At 40.9% G+C, this 14,850-nt stretch overlaps 2 protein-coding genes across 9 annotated transcripts in view; one reads left to right on the top strand and one right to left on the bottom strand.

Moving 5' to 3' along the window:
* The window catches only part of ACYP2 (acylphosphatase 2), a 174,716-nt gene extending 173,902 nt beyond the window's left edge, over positions 1 to 814 (bottom strand). For 4 of the 5 annotated variants that reach the window (XM_054728202.1, XM_054728206.1, XM_054728200.1 and 1 more), the window contains exon 1: positions 98 to 180. The gene's annotated coding sequence lies outside the window, so the exon portion shown is untranslated. Of the gene's footprint in view, positions 1 to 97; positions 181 to 798 lie in introns of those variants that run through there. The other variant, XM_054728201.1, reaches the window with a different exon arrangement.
* PSME4 (proteasome activator subunit 4) overlaps positions 650 to 14,850 on the top strand; it is an 86,925-nt gene continuing 72,724 nt past the window's right edge. For all 4 annotated transcript variants that reach the window (XR_008558561.1, XM_008162133.3, XM_054728198.1 and 1 more), the window contains exon 1: positions 650 to 893. Coding sequence is in view for 3 of the 4 variants with exons in the window: in XM_008162133.3 (XP_008160355.2) it covers positions 652 to 893 (242 nt within the window). In the remaining variant the exon portion in view is untranslated. The remainder of the gene's footprint in view (positions 894 to 14,850) is intronic.

The following is a 14,850-nucleotide window of genomic DNA, read 5'->3' as shown; positions in this document are numbered from 1 at the left end:
AGTCCCTCCTTTGGAATGAGGGTGGCTCAAGAGGAGGGCTTCAAGGGGTCAGAGTAAAACAAACAAACAAAAACCACAACAACAAAAAAACACACACCTATAAATAATCACGTGGGGTGAACGCGGCGCGGGGGACGGGCCGACTGCCCGGCCCCTGCGGCTCCGGGGAGGCGACCGCCGGAGGGAGCGCGCAGCCCAGCCCGCAAGGACAATGGCTTGGAATTCCGCCTCGTGTTTCCGGTGGGGCGGCCGGGCGCTCGGCCGGTGAAGCCCGAGGGTGGGGGCTCCGAGCCGGGCCCACCGGAGGAAGGCGCGGCCCCCCCGGCCTCCGCCCAGCCGCCGCCGCCCCCTCCGCCGTCGCCCCGCCCCGGAAGTGACTTGCGGCCCGTCCGGAACCTCCGGCCGGCGGCTGCAGCGTCACCAGCCGAGCCGGTGCGGGCCGAGCAGAGCGGCCGCTGCCGCCGCCAACGAACCGGGAGCGCGCGGGGCCAGCAGCGCGCCGGCCCGGGGAGGGGGCCCAGCGGTCGGGCCGAGGGCGACGGGCCGCCGGCGGCCGCAGGGCGACGACGCCGCGGAGGAGGCGGAGCCCGGAGAGGGGTGGGGGCTCGGGAGGGCGCGGGGGGGAGGGGGCGGGCGGGTGTCCCCCGGCTCATGGAGCCGGCGGAGCGGGCGGGCGGCGGGGACCCCCCGGAGCCGGGCGGGCGCCCCGGGCCGGGCCCGCGGTCCTTCGTCCCGCAGAAGGAGATCGTCTACAACAAGCTGCTGCCCTACGCCGAGCGCCTGGACGCCGAGTCCGACCTGCAGCTGGCCCAGATCAAAAGCAACCTGGGCCGGGCCGTGCAGCTCCAGGAGCTGTGGCCCGGGGGCCTCTTCTGGACCCGGAAACTCTCCACGTAAGTGCGGCGGGCCTGCGGGGTGGGCTCGGGGCTGCGGCTCGGGGAGGGCGTCCGCGGGCGGGGGCGGCTCTTTGTCCGCTCCCGATGGCTGGACCAGCTCTGCGGTGCTCGAGCTGGGGGGGCGGGGGGGGGCCCCCGGGGGGGGTTCCCCTTGCAATCGCCACCGCAGCTCGGGAAAGCACTCGGCCCTCCTCCCTGCCCCTTTCCTGCGGGACGTCTCGGTTCTCACCAGCCCTCCTCGTCCTCCTCCCTGGCTGCTTCCCTCCAAGGGTTCGGATTGTCGTCTTCCGACCTGCGAGGTCCCCGGGGAAAGAGAGGAGCGGTTCCCCCAGGGGTCTTCCTCGGACTTGTGTGCTCCTGTGGGAAGGGGTGCAAGGAGGACTCTCGTCCTTGGGGGAGCAACTCTTGACTTCTCGTTCCTCCGGTTCTTCCTTCCCCCCCCCCCCCCCCGTGATCTCCGCCGCTTCCTAGCTCTGCATTCGCGTCTAGTAACTTTCTGAATGGGAAGGAGACCGAAGGGAACTTCTAGTTCTACTTTTTTTTTTTTGGGGGGGGGGGGGCGCTGCTCAATGTCTGTGGGTGTGATGGAAAAGATGGGGTTAAAATCAGCCCTCTTCGCACACTTGGGCCGTATCCTAGTCGTTAGTGTCGAGAATGGTGAGGCTTAGGACTTAGGGGAAGTGTCTCTTGCTCCTGCTTGGAAATGGCACGATACCGAGGAAGATGGATGGGGGAGAGAGCTGTCCGGTTGTCCTGGGAGTTACTACTAAGATCGGGCGTGTGTGAGTTTTGAGTCGCTGAGATGAATGTAGATTGCCGAAATCAGTTTCAGGAGTTCTGGTCTTTTGTTACTTTTATTTATTTATTTTTGGCATAACCTGGCTGCGAACTAGAGTGCAACCGAAATTAGGGGGAAAACGGGTAAAATACAGTTGCTGGAGGCAGGTTAGAGACTTTATTTACTTAGATGGGCATCTTCACTGTGTCAGAAGAAACTTTTTTAAAAAGGATTTTGCTGAATCTTGTTTAGTTAACTGGACACGAAATCTGGTAACATTGCCTGTTCATGCGTAGGGGGTATGAATGGTTGAACACGTAAGACTTGTCACTTACCCACTGTTTATCCAAATCTGCTGAGTGAACTGGATAATGACTCAGGGTTTTGTAATGAAATAGTTCTTACATTTCCTCCCAGGATTATGACTCTTATTAGGGAGTCTCTGACAAATTTCTCCCATCCACTTCAGGTGGTGGTGGTGGTGGGAGGAATTACCTTTTTAATTAAAAAGCAAAAAATAAAACACTTCAGTTGCTCTTTTCAAAGAGTGACCATAAAATGTCAAGGTTAACAGCTCTCCTTTTGCTCAGAGAGTCAAGTTTATGGTGTTCAGATCCATAGGAGACTTGGGGGGATGGGGGGGGGGGCGCGCGACCCAACGGGGAGAAGAACCACTTTTAGTCAAAATAGAAGAATGCTTTATAAATTATTAGAATTAATATGATTTTCCAAGTGTGCCTCCTGGCTGTCTTACTCAGGCACAGTAAAAATCGTTACTCTGTCAGTTCCAGTAATTCCCCACTTTAATCACTTGGATTAAATTTGCCAGAGAAGAACCATTTTGGGGGACACAAACAACTCCTTTTAAATGCACAATATATAAATATACCACTGTGTGAACGCATGTCTAATTTGGATTTCTGAATCTAGAATCTATACACGCATAGTGAAGCATTGTTTTCTGACATTTACTGTTACTAAACTTGGCAAATTATCACCTAAGGTTTTATTATTTTTGGCTTATTAGGTATAAGTAGCTTTTGCCTAGGAAAGGCTAGAAATACATTGGACACCGTCCTTGGTGTTTAGGGCAAGATTGCAGTTATGTGGCTTAATAACCTATGAACCTAAAACCATTTATACATAAATTACCAGCAAGAAATGCTATCAGAATTTTATTTTGGGACAGTGGTTAAATGCTGAAAACTGATTCTTGGGATTGCACTATGAGACATTTTGAACTTGGTGGGACATGTTGTGATCTTGGGTGAATTTTTTTTTCCCTCCTAAGTCATGTTAAAGGTGACCTGTTTATATCTGTGCTTGTTTATTAAGCCTTGTATGTGTTGCACAAGTTTACATCTAAATGATGCCAGAACATGTGACGATAGCTGAGTAGTGATCATATTTAGTACTTTGTAGAAGAGTGGAAAGTAGTAATGAAAATAAAATTAATTTCTCCCACTAGCTCTGTGACTGTGCAGTTACTTTAATCATGTGTTTCAGTATTCTTGGAAGAGAAGTGGGGGTTTGGATTAAATAATTCCTGAGAAACAGTGCTCTGTAACTTTATGATATTCTTTATCTGAAGGGAACTTCTAGGTTCTACTTTTTTGGGGCCTGCTCAATCTTTGTGGATTTGATTGAAAAGATTGGTTTAAAATCTTGTTAAAGGTTTGTCCTTTAGAGCTCCAAATAAGCCAGTGTGTATCTTACTTCAAGGACAGTGAGCAGTTTGTAAAGTATCAAGTACATTCCTAAAGAAGACCTGAATGTAAATGCTGTTCAAAGGCACTGGGAGTGGGTGCCTGACGAGAAGTGTACACCCCTAATCTAGCCATCACAGACCTGGGTGGGGTAGAGTTCTGGTTTGAGAGGCACTCAGGCTCTCCTTTTTTTTTTTTTTTTTTACTTTTTACCTAATTTTAGTAGTAATCATAATTCTGTTTCAGTCCATTTCAAGACTTCTGGGTCTGTTTAGCATCTCTGAGAAGAAAGCTTACTTCTGTGTATTTTAAAAATTGGTCCTGTAATATGACACAACTTCTTGCATACAATTTAAAGTATCAGAACCTGTTCAAGAGAGATCATGTGGCATAACATATCACAGGGCCATTTTCTAAGAAGTGAGGAAACAAGGGAGGCACAAACTAGTTTGGTGGTCTTTGGAGAACAGTAGTAAAGATAGCTCGGACACTGAGTGAAAGGTATTGGTGATTCCTGGTATGGCCAATGTAGAGAATGGAATTGAAGAAAGGTAATCTTGAAACTTGCTTTTTTTCCCTTACCCTTTTGGACCTTTCATGAGAGACACTGAGGTCTAGTCCTAAGACCTCAGGTTATCTGTACCTGGCTTTGCCACCAACATTATCATCTCAGTCTTTCCTAATCTCTCTTAGCTTTGGAGTCCTCTTTTGGAAAATGGGGAGTTTAGACTACTAGTGATGTTTCAAACTTAAAATCTAGCAGTTGTCTTAAGCAAAATCTTAAGCACAGAATTGGATTCCTCAGGCCAAATAAGACCACACTGATTTTTTTCTTTGTAACACTTCATTGAACCCCTGATGTCTACTTAGGGCACCAAAATATACTGTTTGAAAAGAAAAAAAATCACTGGACCTAGTCTCTAAGGGCCTTTCCAGCTAGCTCTCTGTTACTTTCAATTGGCCTGAAGGAAGGGCAAAAGGAGGAACAGTTAGTGAATGGGCTACTATTTCCTACAAACTTACTCCATTCATGATTGGTTCTTTCTTTCAAAGAATTTTTATTTTAGTGAAGTGGGCTTGGTGTATTATGAAGCAAATTTAGATGTCTTAATAAAATGTTATGTTCTTTGCTGAGGAATCATTTCATTTGTTAATGAAACTGTAGCTCCCTTGTTTTATTATTAAGAACAGTCTGTAGTCTTCCTCCTGGACAGGAATTGGATTATCCCATTTGAAACCACATAATGTATTACATTTAGTCAAGATATGAGTTATCAAATAAACTGACTACCTCTTGTGGAAAGTAATAATGTGAACACTGGAGTGCCCAAGTTCATAACTATCTCTGTTGGGGAAGAAAGTAGAAATGCTATCCACTGAATCTCAGTTGCCTAGTAACATGATGTACTTAATAGGGTATCTAATGTTAGAGCATTGAAATTACAATAAATACAAACGCTTTTTTGTTGTAAAAGAATCTTGAAATCTTGACAGATTACCATATTCGTCAGGGAGAAACCGTTGGAGAAGGTAGTAGAAAAGATTTGTTTTTATTAAATGACCACACTCAAAACGGGAACCAAACTTTCTTTGTAGTGAGAAAGTTGTTTTTCCGAAGAAAAGAACAAAATAAGTGAATTAAGTGATTTTGGGGACATGAATTTTTCTGATAAAGTTGTCTAATAGCACACACAATAAGTTATCTTTCACATTAGATTTTTTAAAAATTAACACTTTATTTTTAATTTTTTTAAAATGCTCACTCGAGGATATTTTTCCATTGATTTTTAGAGAGTGGGAGAGGGAGAGACGTTGAAAGAGAAAACATCTGTGTGAGAGAGACGCATCAGTTGGTTGATATACCCCCTCTCCCTACACATGCACACATTTGATTTTTCATAACAGTGTCATACTTGGGGCCCTTCTCTTTTTCCAGGGACCTCTCTTAATCATTCTTTCAAAACACCTTATTAGATTTCACTAGTTAACTGTCTGTTTCTGCCAGAATCTCATTTGTCAATATATATGATTTGAACAGCTTTCTAATATTCTTTTTGTTTTTTGCTTAGACATTTTTTTCTGTTATGGAAACTGTCAAGCATACACAAAGGAAGACAATAAAATGAACTCTATGAACCCATCATTATCAAAGTTAAAAAAATTCTGCAATAATCCATTGCCACTTTGATTAACCTCATGAAGTTCTTTTTTTGCAAAATTTGTGATTTTACTTCTAAGTTTTCATTTCATTTGTGTTTTGTCTAAGGTTGACTTCAGACAGACTTCATGGACAGTTTTAAAAATAGCTTACTAATGAACATTTTTATATTATGACATTCTCCCCCCCACCCCTTAATTTTGGAGCTATAGAATAAATTCTGGGGTAACAAGGACTCGCTTGAATTATCTTCACTTTGAAAACATAGACACTGATGTTGATAGGGTTAATAGATAGTTGGATACAAAGTTGTAGTCAGGAGTCTTTGAACAGATTATTTTCTGAGTGCCTTGTGTGGATGGTACTTTTTGGCTGTGTCAGTGAAAGGCTTTTGCCCTCAGGGAGTTCCAGTGTGCTCTTGCTCTTAGTCACATTTTTGTTTATTTGGGACAGACTAGTTAAGGTGTGTAACTCCATCAAGAAATTTGGGAAAATATGAATTTTAAAGTTAATTGCTTTAAAAAAAAATTCTCATTCTGACCAGTGTATTTTAACACAGTACTTTGAGAAAAGGAAGTTAGTAAAAAAAAAAAAAAAAAAAAAAAAAAAGAAAATTAGTACAGCAATTCTGAGATCCGAATATATTTAAAACATTTTTAAAAACATTATTTAAGAACATTTGTTTCTGCAGTGTTGTAAAAAAGTTTTTTTGAACTGCGTGTTCGTAATTGAAGTGAAATGATGGCAGATTCTTGTTTTTTTAAAGGATGCTTATATATTAGTAAACAAGTGCACAACTTGTAAACCTATCCTCATTGTGGAATCTAGATGTTAACTTTCTAGTAAGCAGACTTATTTCTGGTGAATCTTCCTCTCCCAATACAAAATCCAAATCTGTTTCCCTCTAATCTTTGCAGAAAATTAGATAAAAAGTCTCATTCTTACTGTGTAAACAGCAAGCTGAGAACAGGTAATAAAAGCAACAGTGAGCAAACAACAAAAAACCTTTACATTTACTGTAATCACGACTGGAATGTTAAAAGCAGCACATACTATAAATATTCTCATTTGGAATCTTGAGGTTGGTTACTTCCATATTTGGCCTCTGCTCAGCATTTCTTTCCTTTGAGTGCACTTGCTCTTGATCCCTTGTTCCTGCTTTTCTATTCTTCATGTGCACATCTTCCCTCTCCTGTGCGCGTTCTTCAGATCAGCACCTTGCGTCCGTATTTACCGCCTTTCCTCTACTTCCAACATTAGTGCAGTGGCATATACATTCATAGGTCCTCAGTAATATTAGAATTAACTCTTTTTTGTTTGAAGACTAAAAGCATTTAATACTGGGTTCAAAAGAAAGTATATTTTTAACCAAAGAAGTGGAGAAGCATTTTGGTTATGGAAGAAATTGTGTTTCATAACCAACCCAAAGTTAATTTTAGAGAAGAAAGCCGATTATATTGTTTGTATCAGCAAGTTTGACTGAGATCTCACTGTATGATTAAATATTTATTATTAAAAATATAGTTAGATGAACTATAGAATTTTGGTAGCGGTCATCACCTGTTTCATAATACCTAGATCCCACATTTTAGAGTTTAAAAATATAATAAAGGCTTTTCCCCTTTAAAAAAAAATTTTAAGCCCTGGTTGGTTTGACTCAGTGGATAGAGTGTTAGCCCATGGACTGAAGGATCCCGGGTTTGATTCCCGTCAAAGGCATGTTCCTCAGAACACCCACCTCTGCCTCTCAAGCTTAGTGAGCCCTCTGCTTGGGGCTTTGCTCAAGTTGGGAGTTTTCAAATTACATTGAATGGTACTTTTAAATATTAAAATGAAACGTCATCTCATCATTAAAACTCACTGGAAAGGTTCTATAATGTGCTCAAAATTTCTTTTTCAAGGACAACAAAGGACAAATCCCTGTGATGGCAAATGTTCCTAAATTTGTTGTATGAATGAGTTATACTTGTCATAGTTGTTCAATGAAGTGTTTACTATAATAACAAAAAGAAAATAGTAATGCAAGGCTAGAACCATGTATCAGATATATATTAGAAAATAAAAAATTATTTATTGATTTTAGAGAGCAAGGAAAGGAGAGAGAGAGAAATATCAATTTGTTGTTCACTTATTTATGCATTTATTGTTTGCTTCTCGTATGTGCCCTGATCTGGGATCAAACCCCCTACAGCTTTGGAGATGACACTCTAACCAACTGAGCTACCAGCCAGGGCAAGGCCTTTTCTCTTGCTAAGAACACTATTGCAGCTATGAAATGGGTTTGAGAATAGTATTGTACTTTAAATAAGTTGGAGATTGCTTAAGAATTGTTAAAAATGCTTTGTAATCTAATGGTATACAGTCTAAATGGAATGTGTTGGTAATCTTTGAGCTGTTCATTTCATTGTTTGACAGTTTCTTTTTTAAGCGAAGGATTAAGTCGTTTTTAAGAGCTAGACATTTTATGAAGGCATCGTTTTGCATATGTGTGTTTATATTTGGGGCAGATTCCCGAAAAGTTTAGTTGGGACAGCTTGTGTTCTGAGGGAAGGTAGGTAACCTCTTAGAGATCCCAATAAATAAAATGCTGTCAAGTTTCTGTCAATATACCAAACAGAGGCCCCCATTATGTGTATGGCAGGAGAAAAATTACCATTTAACAAATCCAAGAATGATTTAGAAATGTAATCTTTTTAAAAATTCATAATTTAACAAATATCTTAAGACTTTCACATTGTGGTTTTGTTTTTTGTTTTTCTTGTGGGGTCTCACTGTTGTTGTTTTTTTAAAATCTCTGTTAATTTGTGAGTGTTTAATAGAGAATTTTTCAAATTGTGGATTATGACCAAAGGGTATATATATATATCATTTAGTAGGTCTTGACCCAGTTGTTGTATTCTTGGGGAGGTTTTATTTGTTGGTTGGTGAACTAAATTAGAATTATTAGACTGAATTTGGAAGTAATAAGGGGGAATGTTTATGACTTCTGTTTCGTGTGTGTGTGTGTGTGTGTGTGTGTGTGTGTGTGTGATTATTACTGTGGGTTGTGGCCAAACAATATGAAAGCTTCTGATTTTACAGGTTTCTTTCTTTAGTTTATTTATTTTTATTTTTTTTCTTCTTTCTTTAGTTTAGATCATATCACCACACCCATTTATTTATAATAATAAAAGCGTAATATGCTAATTAGACTTGACGTCCTTCCGGACAACCTTCTGGATGAAGCCTCGGTGGCAGGGGCCAAGCCCCTTGCATGAATTTCGTGCATCGGGCCTCTAGTTAAGCTATAAAGATAAAAGGGATGAAAATGAAAAGTTGCAACAGTTTAAAAATATTAGTAACCTGAGGTATCTTACAAAATGTCAGTATTATAGACACTACCTGCCATATGTTGAGGGCTCAGAATGTACTAGCACTATGCTAAGGGTTTACATTCATTATTTCATTTTCACAAACAACCCTATGAACTGTAGGTATGTTTATTCTCCCAGCTTTACCCCTGAAGAAGTGAGACTTAAGCAAGGTTATGTAACAACAGATTTGCCTGATGACCACAGGACTCTTGCTCTTACTCACATGGTCAGAGGAAGGAAAATTCCTGGGCTGCCAGCAGTCAGACATCCCTCTCACAGTCCAGGGCTTTCACAGTTCTGGACCCCTCACTCCTTACCTCCCACTACTGCTGCTGCACTCGCCAGGCATTAGCCTGGCTTCTGGCTGAGCCAGGGGGCAGCTCCTTTATTGAGCATCTGCTCCCTGGTGATCAGTGCATGTCATAGCGACCAGTTGTCCTGCTGTTCGGTCAACTTGCATATTAGCCTTTTATTATATAGGATTGATTGTTGCCAATTCCTGACTTTTAAATGACACTCAGTAAAGCATTTTAAGAAATGGATGCCCACTTAAAGAAATGCATGACTCCAGGGAGAACCAACTGGGGAGAAATGAATAGACACATTATTATTAGATGTTAGTGGTGAATGACCATTACTCTAAAATTGTCATGTCAATTTGAGTGTTAGGAAATACAGTATGCTGAAACTCCCAAGTGAGCGTTGTTCAATCTGAGGAGGATGGGGATACAGAGAAATGTACACCTCAGACCTCCTTGCCCATATGCAGCCTCCCATTAGAAATACTGTACTTGATAAGATGAGAGGCCTGTTTTCTAATGTGTTTTGGAAACCTACTTTTAATGTTTTAAAGGCAATTTGCTCAATTTGGTCAAATATTTATTGTTAGTTTGAAAGTGCTTTTTTCTTTTTTCCTTTTTAAAAATAGAATTAGCTCTGGTGAGCTGTTTATATACTTGCATATTCAATCTGTTGAAAAAAAAAATGTTTCTCAAAATGTCTACCTTGTTTCCTCTCTGGTTAGAGCTGAGGGTTAAATAGATGTTGTAGAGGGGTGGTCCCTGCCACCAAGTATCTTTCAGTCATCTAAAGAAATACAGTAATGTGTACATAAACAACTATGGTATGAGATAGAAGATGAAAAATACTCAGAGTTTGGTACAAGCTGTTAAGGGACAGAGGACAGAGGTAGCACTTTAGTTTGGGAATGAAGGAAGACTTCATGAAGGAGGGAGTCTTAAAGGATAGATCGATTTCTCAGAATATGAATAAATCATTATATATTAAGCAAACATCTTAAGATTTATTTTGCATATAACTAATTAAAGAAATACAAATTGTAACAGATTATATTAATATTACATTTTTAATGACTTAAGTAGATTTTTAAAAGCATGTATTATACTCTAGTTAATCTGCTAAGTGGTGAGACATCTGGGAAGCTTATAAAAAACAATTGGTGGGGAGAAGGGAGTCCTAATACATGGTGACAGAAGATTTGACTTGGAGTGGTGGGCACATGGTGCAATAGACAGATCTTGTCACATTGAAGTCCTCACCTGAAACCTACTACTATATGTTCATGTTGAACAATGTCACCTCAGTAAATTTAATTTAAAAAAAACCTGGGACCTGGAGCCCCTCCTCCCCATTCTAGAACAATTAAATTAGAATGTTTTTCATGTATGTTAATCAATTGTCCATTACCATAGCTTTGTGAGGACACCCAGGTTTTACGTATGTACTTAGGAGATTAAATGACTTGCCCAGGAGACTAATATAAACAGTTTGAAGTCTCAGCAATCTTGTAGAACCATGCTCTTCCTGCTTGCTTGGCTACTATGTTGAAATCAATAAATCTGTCTATCCAAAGTTTATTATAATGTTGAGAGTTGCAAAGCAAGCTAGAATGGAAACGTAAGACATCCTCCATTTAGATAGCAACTAACTTGCCTTTGTTTCATACCAGCAGTCACTTGGAATTAATATTCTTTATTGTTTATTTGTTTGTGCTAGTATATCCCCTTTCTTGATCCTCAGCCTGACCTCTTTGGAGGGGAGATGGAGGAATAAGAAACATTCTCTTGGTTGTATCACGTTGCCACAGAAGTACCCTGTTCTTGCTCTGTTCCTCTGCCTGGAGATGTCTCCTGAGCTCCCCAAATCCTTAAGTTATCTTGGCCTTAGGTTGCCTATTCAGAGTGATGACAGCTTTCTAATCTTTTCTCAGTTCAGTGATCACTATATTTGGTGAAACTTTGGCTTTGAAAGAATCAAAACTCTAATACTTCATTTGTCCCCTTATTTCTGTATATATTTGGTTTGCCAAGTATATGTCTCCTCACATCTGACTTGTGAGTTCTTGGCCTAAAGGAACTATTTGAGTCATAACTGTCATCCTGTACCTGTCATTTGCTCTAGAAATGCTGTTTGAAAAGAAGAGAGGTGGGTTTATGAGAAAACTCTTCTTTTTAAAAAATATATTTTTATTGGTTTCAGATAGGAAGGGAGAGGGAGAGAGAGAGATAGAAACATCAATGATGAGAGAGAACCATTGATCGGCTGCTTCCTTCATGCCCACCACTGGGGATCGAGCCAGCAACCCAGGCATGTGCCCTGGACCAGAATCGAACCTGGGACCCTTCAGTCCTTAGGCTGATGCTCTACCCACTGAGCCAAACCAGCCAGGGCAGAAAACTCTTTATTTTAACATTCACTTACTGTTTCTAGCCGTGAGAAGCTGTTATATGCATTTTCAACATTATATGTAATGATGAAGGACTTAGTCAAAGTAATTAATTCCTGATCCTCTAGTTTTCTCAGCTAATTTTGCCTTTTTTTATTTTTTATTTTTCTGTTTGGTGACAGCTTAGGAACAGAAAGAAAAGACTGGAACTGACATAGCTACAGCAAAAATGTGTGATATTTATTTTGGTAGAAGGAAGAGTTGAAGTTACTGTCTGAAATTAAAATGTAAAGTTTAGGGATTTCACTGGTCATGGTAGTTTTCCTTTCTGTGAAATATTTGTCATTTAGCCTTAACTGTCAGGTATTAAGACATTAAAAACAATCCTTATCTCACAATTTAGTCAAATATTTTACATATCAGTCAATTTTATTTTTATTTAATTTTTAATAAATTTTTTTATTGATTTTAGAGAGGGAGAGAGAGATAGAAACATCAGTGATGAGAGAGAATCATTGATCAGCTGCCTTCTGCACGCCCCACAATGGGATCAAGCCCACACCTGGGCATGTGCCCTTGACTGGAATCAAACCCGGGACCCTTCATTCCATAGGCTGACACTCTATCCACTGACTCAAACCAGCTAGGGCAATTTTATTGTTTTAAAAATGTAATTCCTGCACTTTTTCTTTTTTAAACAATGTGCTTTTTTTAATTTATTGATTTTTTTTTTTTTTTTAATAGAGAAAAGAAGGGAGAGGAAGGGAAAGAGTAAGGGGGTGGGGGGACAGGAAGAGAGAGAGAAACATCGCTTTGTTGATCCACTGACTTATGTGTTCATTGGTTGCTCCTGGCATGTGCCTGACTGGAGATTGAACCCACAACCTTGGCATATCCAGGCTGACACTCTAACTGACTGAACTACCTGGCCAGGGCTCCTATACATTTCTTTTAGAGAAACTTCTAATTTTTTGTTGTTGGTATTAAGAATGAATGGAGCCCTGGCCGGTTTGGCTCAGTGGATAGAGCATCAGCCTGCAGACTGAAGGGTCCTGGGTTCGGTTCCAGCCAAGGGCACATGCCCGGGTTGTGGGCTCGGTCCCCAGTGGGGGGTGCAGGAGGCAGCCAATCAATGATTCTCTGTCATCATTGATGTTTCTATCTCTCTATCCCTCTCCCTTCCTCTCTGAAATCAATAAAGAAATATATTTTTAAAAAAATGAATGAATGGAACAATATTCCTTCAACCACTATTTTTTTTCTGGGTACCATACAGGAAGGTTGTTGCTTTTAAAAAACACTAGATTTTCTTATGTAGTCTAAAACTGTTTTTAGGTGGTTGTTTTGGATGTTTTAGGTATGTATAGTGATAGCATTGACACCATACTATTCTATCTTTTGTTACCTAGTTTACTCTTCAATCTAGATTCAGAATAATGCTAAATAATAACAGTAAGGATAGTCATTATTGTTGTGAACCTGATTTTAAAGGAAGTGCCTCTTAGAAGGGGGAATGCCGTAAGTCTGGAGATTGCCTGTTTAATCAGATTCATATGCATGTTTTTAAATTTTGTTATACTTTAATATTTTCTAACTAGTGGCCCGGTGCACGAAATTCATGCATGGGGAATGGGGGTTGTTCCTCAGCTCGGCCTGCACCCTCTCCAATTTGGGACCCCTTGAAGGATGTCCTACTGCTGGTTTACAGGGATTGGGCCTAAACCGGCAGTCGGACATCCCTCTCACAATCTGGGACTGCTGGCTCCAGCCGCTCACCTGCCTGCCTGCCTGCCTGCCTGCCTGATTGCCCCTAACCACTCTGCCTGCCGGCCTGCTCGCCCCCAAATGCCCCCCCACCAGCCAGATCACTCCCAACTGCCCCCCCCCATGCCAGCCTGCTCACCTCCAACTGCCCTCCCTGCTGGCCTGCTCACTCCAAACTGCCCCCGCCCCTGCTGTCCTGATCACCTCCAAATGACCCCCACTGATGGCCTGCTCACCCCCAACTGGCCTCCCTGCTGGTCTGCTTACCCTCAACGGCCCTTGCCGTCCCATCCTGGCCTGATCAACCCCCTGCGACCCAAGGTCCCAGCCCCTCCTTTTTTTCTTTTTCTTTTCTTTTTTTTTTTTTTTCAGCACCTCCTTGAGTGGAGGCCAGGGCCAGCTGGAAGCAAGTATCTAGGATTTATTTATCTCCTATAATTGAAACTTTGTAGCCTTGAGCGGAGGCCAGGGTGGGGAGCTTGGCTTCCTCCATTGCTGAGGCAACCCTAGCCTCCTGCTTGCTCCAGCTCTGTAGCCGACTGCCATCTTGGTTGGGTTAATTTGCATACTTGCTCCTGATTGGCTGGTGGGCATGGCTTGTGGGTGTAGCTGAGTGATGGTTAATTTGCATGTTTCTCTTTTATTAGTGTAGATTTTATTATAATCAGACTTTTTGGTTATAATAATGTTCACATGTTAGAATTGATGTTTTTCTTTGTTGACTAATTTATGATCAGGTATTCACAGAAGATTGAAAAGAAGGCATAGTTTTGTAAGCTTAAATTTTCATTTGTGTGTTTTTAAGTTAGTTTTTTTAATGATTACCTTCAGTCCAAGTCAGATTGAAATATTAAACACAGTAATTGATTTTGTTGCTGTTATTCAGCACATACTTTTATCAGGAGATAGATAGCCCTACTTCTCTCTTTCTGTGAGTTAGTAGCCATCCTATATGCATTAGAGATTGCAAAATGGTGATAACATTCACCCTAATTAGTTTGAGCTTATCCTGAGGTACAATTCCTATATGAGAGGCAGAATAGGTGCTCTAGTGGTTTTCTTTATTTATCAGTATTTAAGATGATCAAATCTTGGTTACCTAGCATTCTTCAAAAGTGAGATTTGTGGGGTATTCTTTTGTTTGTATTTATAGTTTTTAGTATCCTTATGAATTTAATGGATTTAAACATCCATTGCAGTTAATTGTGGTTCACATTCTAGTGTGTGTCGTTTTTGCTAGTGAGAACCACATAACTTGACTCCTTTGCTGTATTAAGTAGGATTTTAGCAGTCTTTGATAAGGGATATTTTTTTTTAAGATATATGAATGCATTATACTCTAAAAGCATAAACTATAATTTAACAAACCATTCTCTTATTGGACTGTTTAGATTCTTCAGGAAATTTTTATTATTACAAATGTGCAGTGGAAACTTTGGTAGTTTGACTTTGATATCCTAAATTTTTTACTTAGGGTCTGTTGCTAGATAGGTGGATCTTTAAAAAAAA

This window comes from Eptesicus fuscus, chromosome 16 (genome assembly GCF_027574615.1).
Source record: "Eptesicus fuscus isolate TK198812 chromosome 16, DD_ASM_mEF_20220401, whole genome shotgun sequence".
Taxonomy (NCBI): Eukaryota; Metazoa; Chordata; class Mammalia; order Chiroptera; family Vespertilionidae; genus Eptesicus; species Eptesicus fuscus.
The sequence above is the reverse complement of the archived record's forward strand: the minus strand, read 5'-3'. Positions and strand labels throughout refer to the sequence as shown.